Source organism: Mobula birostris, chromosome 6, assembly GCF_030028105.1.
Source record: "Mobula birostris isolate sMobBir1 chromosome 6, sMobBir1.hap1, whole genome shotgun sequence".
NCBI lineage: Eukaryota > Metazoa > Chordata > Chondrichthyes > Myliobatiformes > Myliobatidae > Mobula > Mobula birostris.
The window spans coordinates 18448444-18469763 of NC_092375.1; the positions used below are offsets into that span (position 1 = coordinate 18448444).

General features: G+C 45.0%; 1 protein-coding gene across 10 annotated transcripts in view; it reads left to right on the forward strand.

Moving 5' to 3' along the window:
- The window catches only part of dop1b (DOP1 leucine zipper like protein B), a 193950-nt gene that overhangs the window by 109440 nt on the left and 63190 nt on the right, over positions 1-21320 (forward strand). For all 10 annotated transcript variants that reach the window (XM_072259926.1, XM_072259923.1, XM_072259925.1 and 7 more), the window contains 4 exons: positions 252-352; positions 2823-3013; positions 6872-8489; positions 17290-17401. In XM_072259926.1, coding sequence (XP_072116027.1) covers positions 252-352; positions 2823-3013; positions 6872-8489; positions 17290-17401 — 2022 coding nt within the window. The remainder of the gene's footprint in view (positions 1-251; positions 353-2822; positions 3014-6871; positions 8490-17289; positions 17402-21320) is intronic.

Genomic DNA, 21320 nt, shown 5'->3' on the forward strand with positions numbered 1-21320 from the left:
GGTCCAGGGAACAGAGCCTGCTTAACCTCTCCAATTAACTTGGGCCATTGAATCTATGCAACATGCTGTAAATCTTCTCTGCACTCTTTCTACGACAGAGCGATCAGAACTCTACGCAATACTCCAAGTGTGGTCACTTCTATAAAATTGCTGGTGACTGAGTTCTACAGTCATTTTGCAAGATGACGTTTCTGATGTCGAACATGGATAACGTATCCACCACTAATTATTCACTTGTATTTCTCTCCCAGGGAATCCGCTTGGAAACACTCTTCAGGTTTTCGGTATTGTGGCACTTTACCCGGGACATTCAAGGGAACAGGACATCTTTCTGCACTCGTTCATTTGATAGGTAATATAGTGGACCGAAAAGGAAAACCTTTTCCAGTTTGTCTTGTCGTTCTGGGATTGACTGCAGCCTTTTTAAATCGTTCCCAGTGTAGGTAGGTGGTAGGAGAACTGGGGTGGAGTTGATGTTATATGGTGAGAAATTAGATTATAGGGAAATGGGTGAAGAAAACCGAGGTTGAAAGCAGACATAGATTCAGTGAATTGAATAGCCTCCTTCATTATGAGAAATATGGAAAAGTATAACACCCACATTAACTAAGACGGCCAGGTCCATGTCCTTTGACACTAGAAGCCTGCTCTGGATTCAAGAGAGGCGGTGGCAGGAAAAATATGGTAATATTGGGCACTCCCAGTATTTTGGCCTGTGGTCTATGCCGGGTACACACATACATATCGTGGACCACCTTCACACAATGTAGTCTGGGCATCTTGGGTTCTGAAATCCGAAATAAAAACAGAAAATGCGGAAACACTCAGGTCACGCAGTATCTGTGTGGTTTATATTTTAGGTTGGAGATTCTTTGTCAGAATAGAACATTGAACATTACAGCGTAGTAAAAGCCCTTCAGCTCACAATGCTGACCTTTTAACCGACTCAAGATCAATCTAATCCATCCCTCCTACATAGCCTTCTTTTCATCCATGTGCATATCCAAGTGTTTCTGAAATGCCTCTAAAGTATTTGCCTCCAGTACTTGTATCTGCCTTTGTGGCATTAAGCATAAAGAAAAAGATGTTGCTACCAAGTTCTGATATTGGCTCAAGTTTTCTCTCTGTGACACCGCTTACCATTTCTGGATGTTTACACTCCATGTTCTTATCCTCTTTTCACAAACTGTACAATCGGAGGAAGGTGATTTCTCTCCCTAACTGCCCATCAACTTGATTCCCTCATTTGCTGATTATCCCCATGGCAACCCTGGCCTTGACCTGTCAAAGGTGTTCCTTTTATTCTATCCCTTCCTCCCTACAGTTGATGTTTTCATCTGGTAAATAGGACTAGCCTGGATGGGGCATCTTGGTCACATTGAACAGTTGGGCCAAAGGCCTGATTTTGTGCTGTTGAAGAGTCCGCTTCTCGCTCAGTTCTGACAAAGGATTTCAATCTGAAACACCTACTCTGTTTCTCTTTGCACTAATGCTGCCTGACCTGCTCAGTGTCTGATGTGTAGTGGAGAGTACATCGACTAGCTGCATCACACCCTCGTATACAAATACCAATGCCCTTGAATGAGAAATCTTAAAGTAGAGGATACGGTCTAGTCTGTCATGGGTAAAGCCTTCCCCACCATTGAGCACATCTACACGAAGCATTGTCGCAGGGAACCAGCGTCGATCACCAGGGACCCCCACCACCCAGGACGTGCTCTCTTCTCGCTGCTGCTGCCATCTGGAAGAAGGTACAGGAGCCTCAGGACTCACACCACCAGGTTCAGGAATAGTTATTATCCCAACCATTGGACCCTTGAACCAAAGGAATAATTTCATAGAACTTCACTTGTCCCTCCACTGTACTGTTCCCACAGCCTATGGACTTGCTTTCAAGGACTTTTTATCTCATGTTCTCAATATTTATTGCTTATTTATTTATTATTATTATTTCTTTTTGTATTTGCACAGTTTGTTGTTTTTTTGCACACTGGTTGAATGCCCAATTTGGTGCAGTCTTTTATTTGCTCTATTATGGTTATTATTTTATTATGGACTTATTAAGTATGCCCACAAGAAAATGAATCTCAGGATTGTATATGGTGACGTGCAGGTATATGTACTTTGATAATACACTTACTTTGAAATTTGAACTTTCTTTTCTGTTACAGTCAGAATGAGACCATAAAACATAGGAGTGCCATTAGGCCATTTGGCCCATTACACCTGCTCCGCCATTTGACCATATCTGATTTATTTTCCCTCTCAACCATTCTCTGCCCTTCTCCCAATAACCTTTGACACCCTTACTAATCAAGAACCTATCCACCTCTGCTTTAATTATACCCAATAACGTGACCTCCACTGCTGTCTGTGGCAATGAATTCCACAGAGCCAGCACCCTCCTCATCTCTGTTCTAAAGAGAGGTCCTTGTATTCTGAGGCTGTGCCTGCTGGTCCTAGACTCTCCTACTATTGAAAATAACTTTTCCATTGCCACTCTATCTAGGCCTTACAATATTAGGTAGGTTTCAATGAAATTCTCCCTTCATTCTTCTAAACTCTGGTGAAGACAGGCCCAGAGCCATCGAATGCTCCTCATATGTTAATCCTTTCATTCGCAGGATCATTCTTGCAAACCCCTTCTGGACCCTCTCCAATGCTAGCACTTCCTTTCTCAGATAAGGGGGCCAAAACTGCTCGCCATACTCCGTGTGGTTTGACCAATGCCTTATAAAGCCTCAGTGTTACATCCTCGCTTTTATATCTGGAAATGAACACTAACATTGCATTTGCCTTGAATGTTTAATTCCCTTGCTCAGGTGCCTGTTTGTGGTGTTGGACAGCCTCAACTGTTGGGATGGAGCGATAGGAGCAGCTGCACAGGGCTGGCTTGTCCGAGCCCTGAGCCTGAACGATGTCTCTCGAATCCTAGAACCAGTCTTCCTCCTGCTTCTCCACCCGAAGACCCAACGCAACTCCATCCAGTTCCTAAAGAAGAAAGTTATGGGAGGTAATATCAATGACTATATGGATGGTTGAAATCTGCCTTTCCTCCATTGTACCCAATCTGTGGGTTGTACGTATGGAATTGCCAGCTAATGAGATTGACCTTTCCCTGCCAGAGCTTAATTAAAATGAGACTTAGAGTAATACAGCACCAAAACAGGCCCTTCGGCCCAACTCATCCATGCCAACCAAGGTGCCTGTCTAGGCTAATCTCATGCTCCCTGATTTGGGCCATATCCCTCTTTGCCTCTATGTGGACAGGTACCGTACATTGATAGGAAAGGTTTAGAGCCCAAATCTTTCCTATCAATGTGCATGTCCAAATTTCTTTTAAGTGTTATCTTCTTCTTTAGTCCATCACCCCTACTAGGCCGCCGGTAGCAGCTCAGCTGAGTCCTCTGTCCTGGGTCAATAGAAGGTTGATCTTCCGTTCTCACCACTTCATATGTCGTCAAGGTGAAGGTCCTTCCTCCCCCAGGAAGGAGGTATTTCGAGCTTCTGCTGGTGTTTCTGTAGCTCTGAGTTTTTACAAGATGGGGTTCCTAGCCCCATGCCCAACCCTCCTCCTTTCACAGCTAGGCTTGGACTGTCCCTGTTATCATACATACCTTATCCAGCTCCTCTGGCACCTCATACCACCCTCTGCATTAAGACGTTGTCCATTAAGTTCCACTTAACTCTTTCATCTCTCACCTTAAACCTATGTCCACTTGTTCTTGTCAAATTTTTCTACAGAAGTGGTTTGCCACTGTCTTCTTAAGGGCTTCTTAAGGGCAGTGGCTTTGCAAGATGGGGGATCCCAGCCATTATCAATACTGTTCAGAGATTGTCTGCCTGGCGTCAGTGGTCACATAACCAGGACTTGTGATGTGCATCAGCTGCTCATACAACCATCCACCACCTGCTTCCCTGGCTTCATGTGACCCTGATCGGAGGGCTAAGCGGGTACTACACCCTCACCCAAGGGTGACCTACAGGCTAGCAGAAGGAAGGTGCACCTTACACCTCCTTTGGTAGAGATGTATCTCCAACCTACCACCCTCATGATTTTATAACATCCCTGTAAGATCATCCTTTAGTAATGCTCTAAGGAATAAAGTACTATCTTGCCAAACCTCCCTATAACTTGGGTGCTTAATTTGTGGCAACATTATTATAGAACTACTTTCCTGCTTAGTTATATCTTTGCATATATTTTTGTTATCCTATTACAGCAATGCTCCAGGTGTGGCCTCCCCAACGTCTTGTGGAACTGTAACATAACGTCCCAACTCGTGTACTCACTGTCCTGAATGATGAAGGCCAGTGTGTCAAATGCCACTTTCACTCCCTATCTACCTGTGTGCCACATTCAGGGAGATGTGTACTTGTTCTCCTAGGTCCCTCTGTTCTACAAACTACTTGAATTCCTAGGTCCAAGGAGTTGACATGGATGTCTCCATAATACAGTCAAGATGGTGACTAATGAGTCAATCATGGAAATTAGGAAGAGATGCTTTACAAAGTGGGTTAGAATTTGGACCTCACTACCACAGGCAGGTAGTATAGACCAAGCGTTCCCAACCTTTTTTTTAATGCCATGGACCCCTACCATTAACCAAAGAGTCCATGGACCCACCCCCCGCCCCAGGCTGGGAACCCCTGGTATAGACGGACATCTTCAGGTACAGGTCTTCCCAGGTTACAGCAAAGTTTTGTTTCTGTGACGACAAGGTAAGGACAATTTGCAAGGTGGAAGCTTGCACAGAGTTTCCACCTGATAGATGGCTAATACCAGAGGATGTGAGTTTCAGGTGATTAGGGGAAAGTATAGAAGGGATGCCAGTTATTTCCTTTTACACAGAGATTCATAAGTTCTTGGGACATTCTGCCATAGGTGATGGTAGAGGGAGATATATTAGGGACATTTAAGAGACTTTTAGATAGGCACATGGATGAAAGAAGAATGGAAAGTTATCCAGGAGGAAGGGGTTAGATTGATCTTGGAGTAGCTTAGAAGGATAGAAGATAGTGTAAAAGGTTGTCATATGTTACAACAGGACATTGACAAATGCAGAGCCAGGCTGAGGAGTGGCAGATGGAGTTCACCTGGAAAGGTGTGAGGTGATTCACTTTGGAAGACTGAATTTGAAGGTAGAGTACAGGGTTAACGATAGGATTCTTAGCAGTGTGGAGGAACGGAGGGATTTTGCGGTCCATGCCCATAGATCCATTGAAGTTGCTGCACAAGTTGGTAGGGTTGTTAAGAAGGTGTATGGTGTGTTGGCTTTCATTAGTTGGGGGACTGAATTGAAGAGCCGCGAGGTAATGTTGTAGCTCTATAAAACCCTGATTAGACCACAGTTGGAATATTGCATTGAGTTCTGGTTCCCTCTTAGGGAGGATGTGGAAGCTTCGGAGAGGGTACAGAGGAGATTTACCAGGAAGCTGTTTGGATCAGAGAGCATGTTTTATGAGGAAAGGCTGAGCAAGCTGGGGCTTTTCTCTTTGGAGCAATGGAGAATGAGAGGTGACTTGATAGACGTGTATAAGATGATAAGAGGTGTAGATCGAGTGGACAGCCAGACTTTTTCCCAGGGTGGAAATGGCTAATATGAGGGGTGCATAAATCTAAGGTGATTGGAGGGAAGTATAGGAGGGGTGCCAGAGGTAAGTTTTTTTACACTGAGGGTCATAGGTGCGAGGACCGTGATATCAGGGGGTGGTCCTAGAGGTAGATATATTAAGGACATTTAAGAAACTTTTAGATTGGCATAAGAATGATTGAAAATGGGGGCTATGTTGGAGGGAAGGGATTGATCGATCTTATGGTAGGTTAAAGGTTAAGCACAACACTGTCGACCAAAGGACTTGTACGGTGTAATAATGTTATGTGTTCTTTTTTATATTAAAAAAAAGAGCTTTCTTCTAACAGTGGTGAGCTATGGGTATTGAGCTTGAATTTTACATGATATTATAAAGTTTGAAGAAAATAAAAAATGGCTGATATAGAGCAAGTGTTTACAGTACCATTGGTCACCATTTGGAGTTGATTCCTGCCACCGTCTGTAAGGAGTTTGCACGTTCTCCCCATGACTGCGTGGGTTTCCTCTGGGTGCTCCAGTTTTCTCCCACTTCCAAACATATATGGTTAGGGTAAGTGAGTTTTTGGCATGCTATATCGGCACCGAGAACTTGGCAACACTTGCGGGCATCCCCCAGCACATCCTTGTAGTATGTTGGTCATTGACATAAATAACACATTTCACGACTATGTTTTGATGTACATGTGACAAATGAAGCTGATCTTTTAATTCTTGCAACTTAACCCAGGATTATCTCAGCCAATTATCACCATACGAATTGTGAAGGGTAATGAAGTTCGGGTGGTGGAGTGGAGATACAACTCTACCAAAGGAAGTCTGTGGCACTCCTTCCCTCCGCTAGCCTGCAGGTCACCTTTAGTCCCCCCGACCCCGACCATGGGCATGTTGAAGCCATGCGAGCAGGTGGTGGATGGTCATATGAGCAGCTAATACATATCACAAGTCCTGGTTATGCGACCACTTTCACCAGGCAGGCAATCTCTGACGAGTACTGATAATGGCTAGGGTCACCCATCTTGTAAAGACACGGCCCAGAAGAAGGCAATGGCAGACCACTTCTGCGGAAAAGTTTGCCAAGAACAATCATGGTCACAAGACCACTCTTGCCCATGTCATATGGCATGGCACGTGATGATGATGGTGAATCAAGTTTAGTTGCAATGCAATTTTTGAATCTTTGTTCTGTCTTTGGGCTCTTCAAAGTGATACAAGTACTGTTTGAGGTTTGACTGGAACAGAACGGAGAAGTATTAATTTGTCTTGTGATTGTGTTTCAGAGGACCTTCGCTTGTTGTACAACCGGGTGTCTGCTTATCCGAAAGCATTCAGCACGCCGCTGGAAGTGGCAGAAAGCAGCTCTGAAGAGAGCTTCAAAACTGCCTATATCTCCTCGGTGGACAGGGACGCTCTTTGGGCTGAAGTGGAAGGAGAACCCGATAGGCCGGCCCATCAACCAAGCCTGAAAAAAATCACCAGTCACCCCGCCAATGAGCTACGTCAAGGTGTCCACACGGAAGAAGGCAAGGACAGCAGTGAGCACACGGAATCTATAGACACCAGCTCAGGAGCGGTTTCTTCGGGGCTCACTTCCTCTGCATCGCCACCATCTCCTGAACATCAGGATACTATGAGCGCCACCGACGATGAAGGACACGCGCCGCCTGATAGGGTTACCACGGACAAGCTGGTCAACGGCGACCCACTGCCGAACAGCCAGCTGATGCTGGTCCACACCGATTCTGACAGAACTCAGATGTCGCAGTCCCTGTCCAGTGACGAGGAAGAGATAGATCTGGAAATGCAGCTGATCACTCGAGAAAAGGTTTTAAAACGTCAGAGGGAGAAGCACGCCTTCGTGGAAGCTTTGTTTAAGCACATCTTGTTATACATCCAGCCATACGATTCTAAAAGGGTGTTGTATGCTTTTTCTGTTCTGGAAGCTGTGTTAAAAACTACTCCCAAAGAATTCATTGAAGCCCTCTGTTCCACATTAGTGGATACCAATTCCACCAGCCAGCTGAACCTCATTCACAATCTCCTCACTCGCCATCAAGAATCGCTCATTGGCCTGAGCTTCTACGGGAAGCTTCCAACTCCAGCATTGCCCACAATCCATCGCCAATCCTCGCTGATGGAATTGCTGACTTATCTTTGCCTGAATTTCCTGAGATCCTATTACCCCTGTCAGATGAAACTGAGCCACAAGGATTTGTTGGGGAACAGGGACGTCCAGGTGAACAGTGTGCAGGTCCTGATTCGGATTGTGACACAACTGATCGCCAACGCGAAATCGCCAGATGGCAAAAGCCTTGATGTTATCAGGAGCTGGCTGACCAAGTGCAAGGTTCAGGAGTACGTGCTGCTCTCCCTGTCTGCCTCCATGTACCTCAGCGAGAAGAGCTACGTGCTCAGCTTGGCAGAATCTAGCGACGAGCTCATTGAGGAAGGTCTGTCAGAGGAAAACCTCGTGAACTTTGGCCAGGACCAGATCTGGAGCGAGCACCCGCTTCAGATTGAGCTCCTCAAGTTGCTTCAGGTGCTCATCGTGCTGGAGCACCACCTCGGCCAGACAGCCGATGATCACGAGGGCCCTTCTGACCTCTCGAAGGAGTGGCACAAGGTCATGGGTTTCCAGATGTCTATCACTGCCATGGGCTATGTGCAGACTCAGCCAATCACTGCCCAGGGGATGTTCGTGTCAGCTGTTGTCAGGGCCTTGCAGCCACAGTACGGTTATAGCATTCACCCGCCGTGGGTGAGCCTGGTCACTCTCTCTCTTCCTTACCTCGGCAAATCCCTGGGACTGGTTGTCGCACCGTTTGTCGCCCAGGTCTGCAGAAACCTGAACGATCTTGTCCGACAGTATGAAGGTGAAGATAAAAAGAGCACAGCAAGGTAGAGAAATAACTTTCCTTTTTTTTCATATATTCACCATAGAAGCCTTGCTGAGGGAGAATTATGATTCAATCATCCAACTGCTGTTACATTTGCTTAGGTATCATCGCGGGTTGTTGTACCACAATAATATGGGCAGTCAGTATTGATAGTGGGCACATGGCCAAGTGGTTAAGGCATTGGACTAGCGACCTGAAGGTCATGAGTTCGAGCCCCAGCCGAAACAACGTGTTGTGTCCTTGAGCAAGGCACTTAATCACACATTGCTCTGCGATGACACTGGTGCCAAGCTGTATGGGTCCTAATGCCCTTCCCTTGGACAACATTGGTGTTGTGGAGAGGGGAGACTTGCAGCATGGGCAACTGCTGGTCTTCCATACAACCTTGCCCAGGCCTGTGCCCTGGAGAATGAAGACTTTCCAGGCGCAGATCCATGGTCTCGCAAGACTAATGGATGCCTTTACTTACTTTACATTACTGATACCACGGCTATGATAACACTACATCAGGAATCTTTTAGTTAAAATCAGAATCCTTTATTATGGCTGACATACAGTATGTTGTGGAATTTGTTGTTTTGTGACGGCAGTGTTAAAATTATCTTAAATTATTAAAAGTAGCGATACAAAGTAAAGAGTGCAAAAGAGGAATAGCGAGGTAGTGTTCATGGACTGTACAGAAATTTGATAGCAGAGGGGGAGTAAGCTGTTCCTAAAACTTTAAGGCACGGCTCTGTATGAATAAAATTGGAGGGGATGCTGTCCAGCACTGAAACCTGAGTCACACTCAGCCAGCTCCAACAGGCAAGCCTTACTTCAGACTCCCGAAACAGACACTTCACACCAGGTCCTGTCCAGGATTTTCTGAAAACCTCCTTGAAATGGAGCAAGCTCACGGATTCTAGTCCCACAACTGCTCGAAACGCAGAAGGAACACTTGGGGTGGCATTAGGGACCTTCAGTTCATCCAGTGGAGACACACACACAAATGCCCCACTTCCCAAATAATCAACCTGCCCAGATTGCCGACCACCTACTGATGGTACCAAATCTCCTCAAACTACTAATGAGATATCGCTGCTGCTACTGTATTCATGAAGCAAATGGTTTATTGCAATGCGAGTTTTGATATTTCAATATACATGTGACAGAAGAGATCTCAATGATCCAGAAATCTGAAACCCAGCCTCCTGCACTAATTCCTCAGCCAAGCATTCATGTGTCATGCCATCCTGTTCTTACCCTCACTGGTATGAGCAATGTTTCCTCTAATTTCTTTAACAGCTGCGCGGACCAACCATTGCTCTGAGCAGGAAATGTTTACTCAGCCTGAGAACTGCGTGGCACTTTAAATTGATTTTTTTATATAATATACACATCAGACAAACACAAACCACAACTCACAACCCAAATAAATGATGTCAGGCTGTCAAAACAACTCTCAGGCACAATAGCAAGCGTAAAGTATCTTGACTAGATGGTGACGATGTTCAGTGGGCCAGCAGTTTATGATAAGTATCTAATCAGCCAATCATGTAGCAGCAACTCAATGCATAAAAGCATGCTGATATGGTCAAGAGGTTCGGACCAAACATCAGAATGGGGATGAGATATGATCTAACTGACTTAGATCGTGAAATGATTGTTGTTGCCCAATGGGGAGGTTGGAATCTCTCAGAAACTGCTGATCTTCTGGGATTTTCACGCTCAACAGTCTCTAGACTTTACAGAGCATGGTGCAAGAAACAGAAAATATCCAGTGAGCAGCAGTTCTGTTGATGAAAGAGGTCAGAGGAGAATGCCCAGACTGGTTCAAGGCGACAGTAACTGAAATAACCACGCATGAACAACAGTGGTGAGCAGAAGAGTGTCTCTGAACACACAGCTTGTTGAAACTTGAGGTCGATAGACTACAACAGCAGAAGATCACACTGGGTTTCACTTCCTATTTGCAATAAAGTTGCCTCTGACTGTAGATGAGTGGTGATTCACTTCCCCTGGGGCATAGGAGGAGGAAGTGAATCATACCAGGCCCTAACTGGTCTAATGAGTGAGGGAGGAATGGGTAGGGTAAAAGGAATGTTTCTGATGCACTGCTGATAATTTCCAGCATTCTGCTTTTAGTTTTGTGTTCCTACCACAGCTTTGGGTAGCGTTTTACAGGTTTACTACCTCCCATTACTTATTTTCTTTCTCACTAAGCCTACATATAGCGTAGCCGTACGTAAGGAGTTTGCACATTCTATTAACAGTCAGCTACTGATTTCCAGCTTATTCATTTAATATTGAAATATAGTGTGGAAATGGTCCTTTTGGCCTTGCGAGCCACACCACCCAGTAACCCCCAGTTTAACTCTACCCTAACAATGGAACAATTTGCAACTACCAGTTAACGTACCAACTGGTACATCTTTGGACAGTAGGAGGAAACCGAGGTGGTCACAGGGAGAAAGTACAAGCTCCCTGCAGACAGCAGCGGGAATTGAACCCGGGTCACTGGTGCCAGTAAGCATTGTGCGAGCGACTACACTACCATGCTGTAGTAGAGTGCTCAGTGACGCTGGGGCATTGGTTTACATATTCCGACAATGCATTTTGGAGGATTTTACAGCGATAGTTTTCCTGGTTTATATCCAATGATCTCCTGTTGCAGGAAAAGCCAGAAGCAGGTAGGAAGGCGGACATCATTGCCGTGGGAGCCCAGGGGCCTTGTATTGGATTTGATGTGCTGCTCTTTAGCCACTCTTCTTCTGTTGGCCAAAGGTCGTGGGGGCACTAGAGACGATGGTGTATTTCGACATATGGAATGAGCTTTGATGGGGATTCTTGGTAGGCATGCACCAGATGGGTTGAAGGGCCTGTTTCCATGCCTCATAACGCTGATTATCAACTGCCTGAGGAAGTGGTTGAGGCAGGTACAATAATAGCATTGAAAAGACACTTGGACAGGTACATGGATAGGAAAGGTTTAGATCAAGGGTTCCCAATCTGGGGTTCACGAATCCCTCAATTAATGTTAGGGGTCCATGGCATAAAAAAGGTTGGGAACCCCTTGTTTAGATGAATTTTGGCCAAAGGCACGAGCTCAGATTGGCATCTTGGTTGGCATGGTTGTTCTCAAGGGGCTGTTTTTGTACATTATGACTATTGACTAAAACAGAAGAGATTCTGCAGATGCTGCAAGTTCAGAGTGACACACAGAAAGTGCTGGAGAAACTCAGCAGGTTAGGCAGCATCTGTGGAGTGGAATAAAGAGGTGTTTGGGCCAACACCCTTCATCACTGACTTCTGCCCTCTTTGACAGGTGGCTGTAAGATATAGGATGGGCTCCATGTTTCTCAGGTAGTGGGGGGAGTCACAATAGACCATCTATTGCTGTAAGTAATTGTATAATCAGTGGGGTACAAGACCAAAGACGCTTTCATGTGTTATCGATTACATTGACAGTGCCTTGTCTTCCAGTTGTGTGCAACCCAAGTTTCATTTGTGCACTTCTGCTCAGTGACTGAGGTTGGATTATAATTCCTTCTGGAATGAAGGTGACCTTGTTTGGATGTTAGTCCTTTAGATTGCAGCTCTCCTCGGGTGCAGAGCTGGCATTGTGATGAGAATGATTGAGGGAAGTGTTGGGAGTAAATGGTTTCTTATGGACCACTCCCAATGTCATGAGACTGTTAGACATAGGAGCAGAATTAGGTCATGATTAAATATGTAAATGCCCTCTGGCAATAAAATTTGACAGGCTTTTAACACTAATTCCTATTGTCTGCAGGTAACCTGTGAGGAAATGATTTTGAGAAACAATGTTTAGATTATTACACATGTATGACGGGACTTCCGGTAAACATTATATTGCATTATATGACTGATTTATAGGATCGGTCCATGGTTTGCAGGTACATACTAGAAAAAGAAACAAGCCAGTATTAGAGATTTTTTGGCAGATTATCAGAATCAGCTTTAATATCATCAGCATATGTCATGAAATTTGTTGTTTTGTGACCGCAGTACGTTGTAGTACATAATAGTGAAAAAAATTTACAATAATAAAAATATATAAAAAGTTAAATTAACCAAGCAGTGCTAAAATACCATATACTACCCTGAGATTAATTTTCTTGTGGGCATTCTCAGTAGATACAAAGAAACACAAAAGAATCAATAAAATACCGTACGCGAAGGTGGATAAGCAACCAATGTGCAAACTGTGAAAATACAAAAATAATTGAAAATTATAAAAGAAAAAATGGATAAGGTTAACATTATTATATGTATTACTAGCAGTTTTATTGGTGTAAAATAAACAACTTAGCAAAGTCCTGAAATGTTTTTCTTAGTTCTATTTGGTTAAAAACCCAACAGCTTGAAAAATAGTTAACTTGAACTGGGTATGTTATGAATTTGAAATGAGTAGTCATCAGCTAAAATCAGGCACATGTGTAAACTCTCTTAATATTGATTTCTATAATTTCTGGTAATTTCTCTCTCCACTCCCTTCCTACTTATTCCATTTCCAACTCTGATTTTCTTCAACCCTTTACCTCTTCCATCTATCACCCCTCAGCTTCTCACTTCATCCTGCCTGCCCCCACCAACCCACCATCCCTTTCACCGATCACCTCCCAGATTGTTCTCCTTCCCCTCCCCTCCCCTCTCCTTTTCTGGCTTCTCAATAGGTAAATTTAATGTCAGAGAAATGTATATAATATACATCCTGAAATTATTCTTCTTCGCAAATATCCACGAAAACAGAGGCATGCCCGAAAGAATGAATGACATTAAAATGTTAGAACCCCAAAGCCCCCCAGCTCCCTCCTCCCATGCACAAGCAGCAGCAAAGCAAAGCCCCCTCTCCCACCAGCAAAAAAAAGCATCAGCACGCCCCCACCGAGCACTCAAGCGTGCAGCAAAGCATCAATAAATTCACAGTCTTGCAGTACCCCAAAGACTACTCGTTTACCCGGTAATTCAACATACCACAGGCTCTCTCTCTCTCCCTAATAAGGGAAAAAGAGGTGTCCCCATTTCACAGCGAGAAGGGAGACCAGACAAAGCTACTCTCTGATTTATGGTGTTAAAATTCTGTTGCGCCGCTCCTGCCGAGCTCCGTGCCTGAAGAACTCAGGTCTCCGCACACAGCTAGCAGCCAGCTCACTGCTTATGATCTTCCGTCTCCCACGCGCATCAGGCAGTGGTGGCACTGGCCTCGAATCTGCCCGCCTCCAGAACCGTGAAAATCTGGCACCCTGAAGGTGCGGTAGTCTTCCAGGCATATCGAAAAGCGGTCGGTCGTGAGGCCCCGAGAGCGGGTCTCAATTCCGCAGAGGGCCGAAGTCGGCGTGTAACTCCAGGTCAGGGTCTTCAAAAGAACCTTGAAAAGGGGGAAAAAAAAAGAGATGTCAAAGGTAGAAATAGAGCTGTTTCTGAAGATGCGAGCAATGGAGTTCTCCTTCCTTTCCAGACCTGATGAGCCTTAGCTTGGCACAACATGTGGCCTGTTTATTCCTCTTCATGGATGCTACCTGATCTTCAGTTCCTCAAGTTGTTTCTCTGGATTTCCAGCATCTGCACAATCTCTATTCATTTCTCTTTTATCAATCTTGGTTTCAAATCCAGTGATAGAGTATTCCAAATTTTTCCGCATTTCCATTCTAAATGGCCTGGGCCTTGTGACTGCGACCCACTAGCTCAGACACTTCTTACCAGAGTAAACATTCTCCCAGTAACTACCCTGCCAAGTTCTATGTTTCAACCCATGCAAAACAGTGCAAGAACTCAGCCAGTCAGGCAGCATCTATGGCGGGGGAATGAACAGCCACTGTTTTGGGCTGAGACCCTTCATCACAAGCATCAACTGTTTACTCCTCTCTATAGGTGCTGCCTGACTTGCTGAGTTCATCACTCACTGTGTGTGTGTGTGTGTGTGTGTGTGTGTGTGTTGCTCAGGTTCCCAGTATCTGCAGAATCTCTTGTGTCTACGTTTCAACACTATATTGCCAGATCTGAACTGGCTTTATGGGTGACACAGTAGTGTAGTGGTTAGTACTGTCACTTTACAGTGCCAGCAATCGACGATCACGGTTCAATTCCCACTGCTGTCTGTAAGGAGTTTGTATGTTCTCCTCATGACCATGCAGGCCTCCTCCAGGTGCTCCAGTTTCCTCCGCTGTTCCAAAGACATATGGGTTAGGGTTAGTAAATTGTGGGCTTGATACGATGGGGCTGAACTGTGTATTCACTGATGTAAATGACACATTTCAGTGTAAGCTTTGATGTTTCGATGTACATGTTACAAATAATCTTTATCAGCCAAATTTAGGCTGCAGGCATTGTCTGTGACTGGAATTTCCAGCCATTACTCCCATCCATGAGTGAACCCACAGGTAACACAGGATGTGTCACTCTGCTCCAGTTCTATGTGTCCAGTGGGAGCCCAGAATTCCACTTATTCCCCCAGATCTTCACTGAGCAATCAGCACTCAAGCCCTGTGCCAGATCAAAGGATCATTAATATGAGCAGACCCATGGTAAATTGGGGGACCGCTTCATCAAGCACGTTCATACCATCCGCCAAAATTGGCGCTTCCCCTTGGCCAGACATTTTAATTCCCATTCCCGTTCCCATTCCAACATGTCAATCCATGGCTTCCTCTTGTGCCAAGATGAGGCCAAGCTCAGGATGGAGGAGCAACATCTTATTTTCTGTCCGGATACCCTCCCAACTTGATGGTATGAGTATCCATTTCTCCTTCCAGTAAACACAATTCCATTCCTCTCGCCTCCCTCTATTCCCCACTCTAACCTTTTACTTCTTTTAACCTATCACCCCCCCCAGATCCCCCCTCCTTCCTTTTCTCCAAAGGTCCACTCTCCTCTCCTATCAGATTCTTTCTTCTTCATCCCTTGACCTTTTCCACCTGCCTGACTTCACCTATCACCTTCCAGCTAGCCTCTTTCTCCTCCCCCCACTTTTAAATTTAGGCATCCCGCTCCCCCCCCCCCGCCCCAACCAGTCCTGAGGAAGGGTCGCAGCCTGACATGTCGACTGTTTCCTCTTTTCCTTAGATGCTGCCTGGCATCTGAGGTCCTCCAGCATTTTGTGTGTGTTGCTTTGATTTCCAGCATCTGCAGATTTTGTTGTGTTTGAGACGTTCTTTACCTACAGGCTGGGAAAAGAAGAGAAGATGGTGGCGCGACGCAGCATGCAGTGGCCACTCCGGAATGAATATCTGTTATCTGTCAAGTAGGATGCCGTGCACAATCCTGATTTGATGGAGATGGATGTGAGAAGCACAGAAGAACATCTGGTGAAACTTCTGAAATGCCTGTTTCACTGCTGCTGCTGCTGTGCGATCCAGAATCTCCGGAGGGGAAGGTCCCGAATCCTTGGATTTGCCTGTTGCTTGGCGGTCTGGGCCGGGGTCGAAGCATTCAGCAGAGATGGTGCTGGGTGTCGGAGGGCTGGTCGGAGGCTCGAAGTTTTCGGACGGACTCAGAGTTGGACTGTGGTCGAGTGCTTCCAGGATGCTGGATCGGCAAGTTTGCGACGCTGGAGGTTCATGGCAGGGAGAATTTTTCTTCCTTCTACCGTCTGCGTAAGATGATGGGGCTATCAGGACTTTGAGACTTTTTTACCATGCCCATGGTCTGTTCTTTATCAAATTACTGTATTGCTTTGCACTGTTGTAACTATATGTTATAATTATGTGGTTTTTGTCAGTTTTAGTCTTGGTCTGTCTTGTGTTTCTGTGATATCATATTGGAGGAACATTGTATCATTTCTTAATGCATGTATTACTAAATAACAATAAACAAGGTCTGAGTGTCCTCATAATCTAATCTAATTACTCAATTGCCTGATGTCATAAATCTGTTCACACTTGACCCTTTTCCAGAAGCAGGGAAGGGGGGGGTTATTTTGCCCACACACCACTCCTGGGTACAGAGAAGCAGTGCTGACCATTTTGGGAGTGGGCACATGTTAATGTGAACATTGGGATGGGTCCCAGAAGATATAGCACCATTTACAGTCGCCGAGGTTTGGAGTGCGAAGCTGGGAGGTGATTAGTGGAAAAGAGAAAGGACTGAAGGAGAGGGAATCTGATAAGAGAGGAGAATGGACCTTGGGAGAAAGGGAAAGAGAAGGGGCACTAGAAGGAGGTGATGGGCAGGTGAGAAGAAATGAATGGGTAAGTGGTGGAGTGAGAATGTGGAATGGAAAATGTGGAAGAGAGAAACGGGGGAGAAATTACCAGAGTTTAGAGAAATCGATGTTCTTGCTGTCAGGTTGGAGGCTACCCAGGCGAAATATGAGATATCGCTTTTTCTACCTGAAACGAATTAGCCTAAATACTAATGAATGTTTATTTATTTTTATTTGGCAATGCAATGCGGAGTTGGCTCCTCCATCCCTTCAAGCCACACCGTCCCAGCAACCCCACGACCCCAATGAACCCTACCCTATTCAATGATTTACAATGATCAGATAACCTACCCGGTAGGTCTTTGGACTGCGGGAGGAAACTGGGGACCCGGAGGAAACCCCTGCATTCCACAGGGAGGACATACAGAGACTCCTTAGAGAATGTCGCCGGGATTGAACTCCTAAACGCCCCGAGGTGTAGTGTCATCGTGCTAACTGCTGCACTGCCGTGGTGAATAGAGGAATAGGCTGGATTGGGCCAAGTGGACTACTGCTATTGCAGGGTTTCTGTTAACCTTGAGCACAATTAGGCATTTCTGGGGTCAGACAAAATGCATTCAATTAATTTTATCAATTTCTTTTGCTTTTTGTTCCTCAGCACGACTTTAAAGAAGGAAAATATTCCACCGGACTACCCACTCACTCTTTTGGAAGGACTCACAACCATTTCTCACTATTGCCTTCTGGATACCTCGGCACAGGCAAAAAAGGTACTTTGCTGTTAAACAAGGAACTTCCACTAGCTCAGCTTTGATGTGACTATACCAGTGGCTACAGTGGTAGATTGAGAAGAGTAAATTGAGTTGGAAGGGTGAAGAAAGACAGTTGTATGCACAGATGGATTCAGTGGCCATTTTATTAATTACACCTTTACACCTGCTCATTAATGTAAATATCTAATCAGCCAATCATGTGCAGCAACAAAGTGCATAAAAGCATGCCAACATGGTCAGGAGGTTCAGACCAAACATCAGAATGGGGATGAGATATGATCTAAATGACTTAGATCGTGAAATGATTATTGTTGCCCAATGGGGAGGTTGGAATATCTCAGAAACTGCTGATCTTCTGGGATTTTCACGCTCAACAGTCTCTAGAGTTTACAGAACATGATGCAAGAAACTAAACACATCCAGTGAACAGCAGTTCTGTTGATGAAAGAGGTCAGAGGAGAATGCCCAGATTGGTTCAAGCTGACAGAAATAACCACGCGTTAACAAAAGAGATGCAAAAGAGCATCTCTGAACACACAACTTTTCGAATCTTGAAGTGGATAGACTACAGCAGCAGAAGACCACACTGGGTTCCACTTACTGTATCCAATAAAGTTGCCTCTGACTGTAGATGAGTGGTGATTCACTTCATCTGGGGCATGGGAGGAGGAAGTGAATTATACCAGGCCCTAACTGGTCTAATGAGTGAGGGAGGAATGGGTAGGGTAAAAGGAATGTTTCTGATACACTGCTGAAAATTTCCAGCATTCTGCTTTTAGTTTTGTGTTCCCGCCACAGCTTTGAGTAGCGTTTTATAGATTTACTACCTCCCATTACTTGTTTTCTTTCTCTCCAAGCCCCCGTTTAGCGTAGCTGTATGTAAGGAGTTTGCACATTCTGCCGTGAACTGCGTGGGTTTCCTCCGGGTGCTCTGGTTTCCTCTCATAGTCCAAAGACGTACTGGTTAATTGGTCATTGTAAATCATCGTGTGATTAGGCTGGGGTTAAATAGGTGGGTTGCTAGACAGTGCGGAAGGGCCTGTTCCATGCTGTATCTCTAAATAAAATAAAATTAATTAATTAAAGTACCAAACTGCTCGGTAAACATGAGAGTCATCCTGGCTTCGTGTTCAAAGCCAATGTGTTTACTTGTTGAAGAAGGGTCTTGGCCTGAAACGACGGCGGTTTACTCTTTTCCATAGATGCTGCTTGACCATCTGAGTTCATCCAGCTTCTCATGTGGGTAGCTTTGGATATCCAGCATCTGCAGACTTTCTAATGTTTGTGTGTTAGAGTGATTTTTGGGTTTAGGTCATTTACATTTAGCAAATGGCTTTGGCTACCAGTCTTCTGTTCCTTGAAAATATTTTGTAGATTTAATTTGGAACAATGCATTCCTGGAAGCTGTGAATCCTAGTTCACAGAACTGCTGGCATCTGTGGGTTGGATGCGAATCAGAAGGTGTGAAGTATGTTGCTTCAAAAGAAAGCATCGTCTATACTTTGTAAATACAGAATTGTCCTTTGTGTTTAGCAAATAAATATCGAGCCCCATGTTGGGCCAGCAGACCTTTCCACCAAAAGTGTCTCCATATGATGCCTGCTATATATTGTTTTGTCGAATAAAGAAGCTGCTTTGTATCTACCAGTAACTCTCTCCAGTGATTTCATTCACGCAACAACAATGTTTTCTTGTTTTCCCATTTCAAATGAAGGGCCCAACTTGAAATGTTTCTCTGTCCACAGATGCTGCCTGACCTACTGTGCATTTTCAGCACTTTCTGTTTTATTTTGCTTTTCCTTCCACTATAACCCCACTTCTCCAGTTGATTTGGACCCTCAGGTGTCAGAGTGCTGTGTGAAGTTTGCTTATCATCTCTCTGATCTCTGCTTCCATCCACAGTGAAAACAGTGGGCAATAATTTGCTGATAGAAACTGCACATAAAAATGCATTCCATAAGCAGAAGTTAGGGAGCTGGCTATATTTATGATCTAAGCATTGATATCATGGGCAGGTACATGGATGGGAGGGTATGGAGATTAGTAGTTCAGCGTGAGCTAGATGGACCTAAGGCACTGTTTTATTGCAGTAGGCTCTATGTCCAGGTTAATCCTTTTCAATGTGACTTGTAGCTCTCTACAACAAGCCCTAGGTTAGGTGTCATTAACACAAGAGATTCTGTAGATGCTGGAATTCTTGAGCAACACACGCAAGATGCTGGAGGAACTCAGTAGGTAAGGCAGCATCTATGGAAGAGAATAAACAGTTGATGTTTCGGGCTGAAACCCTTATGGCACGCGTGACCAAGGTGGCACAAGATGAAGTGTCGAACCTGGATTCTTTGAACCTGACCATAATACAAAGATGCATGGTTATCAGTGGTTACCTTTGCTGCCGAATGAACCAAGGAATGATAATTTTTACAACCCAAGAGTAGCGGGATGTTTTCACAGGAAACCGTCTCACGCTGGCTTGGCGATAACAATTAAAATACTTTTTAGAAATTGTACCATCTACTACGGTATGGTAGCGTAGTGGTTAGCACAATGCTTTACGGTACGAGTGACCCGGGCTCATTTCCTGCTGCTGCGTGTAAGGAGTTTGTACATTACCCCCCGTGACCGCTTGGGTTACCTCCGGCTGCTCTGGTTTCCTCCCTCAGCCCGAAGACCTACCAGTTGGTAGGTTAATTGGTGAATTGTCGTGTGATTCAGCTGGCATTAAGTTGGATCGCGTGGGCCAGCTGGTGGCATAACGACATTGGCGGTGGACCCAGGAGCGGAGGTTCCCGTGTTCGAAACTAGTTGGATCTGCCCCCGAGTACGCTTTCCATCCGTGCCGGGTTGAGTGTTGAGATCGCAACTCGACCTCGTAGAATAAAAAAAGAGGGAAAATACTGCGAAAATGTCTGTGTGGGGAGTGGCGTGCCACACAGTCTCTCTCTCTCTCGCTCAGCAGCTTGTAAAAGCCATGAAAAAGACATCATAACGGACACACGCACGGAGGCACAGACGCATATGCACAGATGCGCACGTACAAACTTGCACGCATGCAGGCACATGCCAAAAAAGAAAGTTGGGGGATCATGGGGTAGCATGAGCCAGAGGGACCTGCTTTGCAATTACTCTCTCAATAAATACGTAAATAAACACAAAAAACAAAAAAAAATGGGTTTTCTAAAATGCTTCATTTATTTCAATCTGTTGCACTTCTATAAATAGTATTTTGATTAATTTATTGTATTTCAGTAACTATATGTAAATAGCTAACAGGACTCATCTACCTCCCTTAAAGTCCATGATTATTATTGTTATCAATGATCATTTCTCCTCTGAAATACCATGGCATCTGAGAGAATTGTTTTAGGAGATTGTTGCCAATTTGTGCACACACTCTTTAAGAGGCTCCCCACCCCTGCTGTAGTGTGTAACCAAATGGTAACGTCTGAGAATGCAAACACGAGGAATTCTGTAGATGCTGGAAATTCAAGCAACACACATCAAAGTTGCAGGTGAATGCAGCAGACCAGGCAGCATCTCTAGGAAGAGGTACAGTCGACGTTTCGGGCCGAGACCCTTCATCAGGACTAACTGAAGGAAGAACTAGTAACAGATTTGAGAGGGGGAGGGGAGATCTGAAATGATAGGAGAAGACAGGAGGGGGAGGGATGGAGCCAAGAGCTGGACAGGTGATTGGCAAAAGGGATATGAGAGGATCATGGGACAGGAGGCCCAGGGAGAAAGAAAAGGGGAGAGGGGGAGAAAAACAGAAGATGGGCAAGGGGTATAGTCAGAGGGACAGAGGGAGAAAAAGGAGAGAGAGAGAAAGAATGTGTGTGTGTGTGTGTGTGTGTGTGTGTGTGTGTGTGTGTGTGTGTGTATATAAATAAATAATGAATGGGGTATGGGGGGGAGG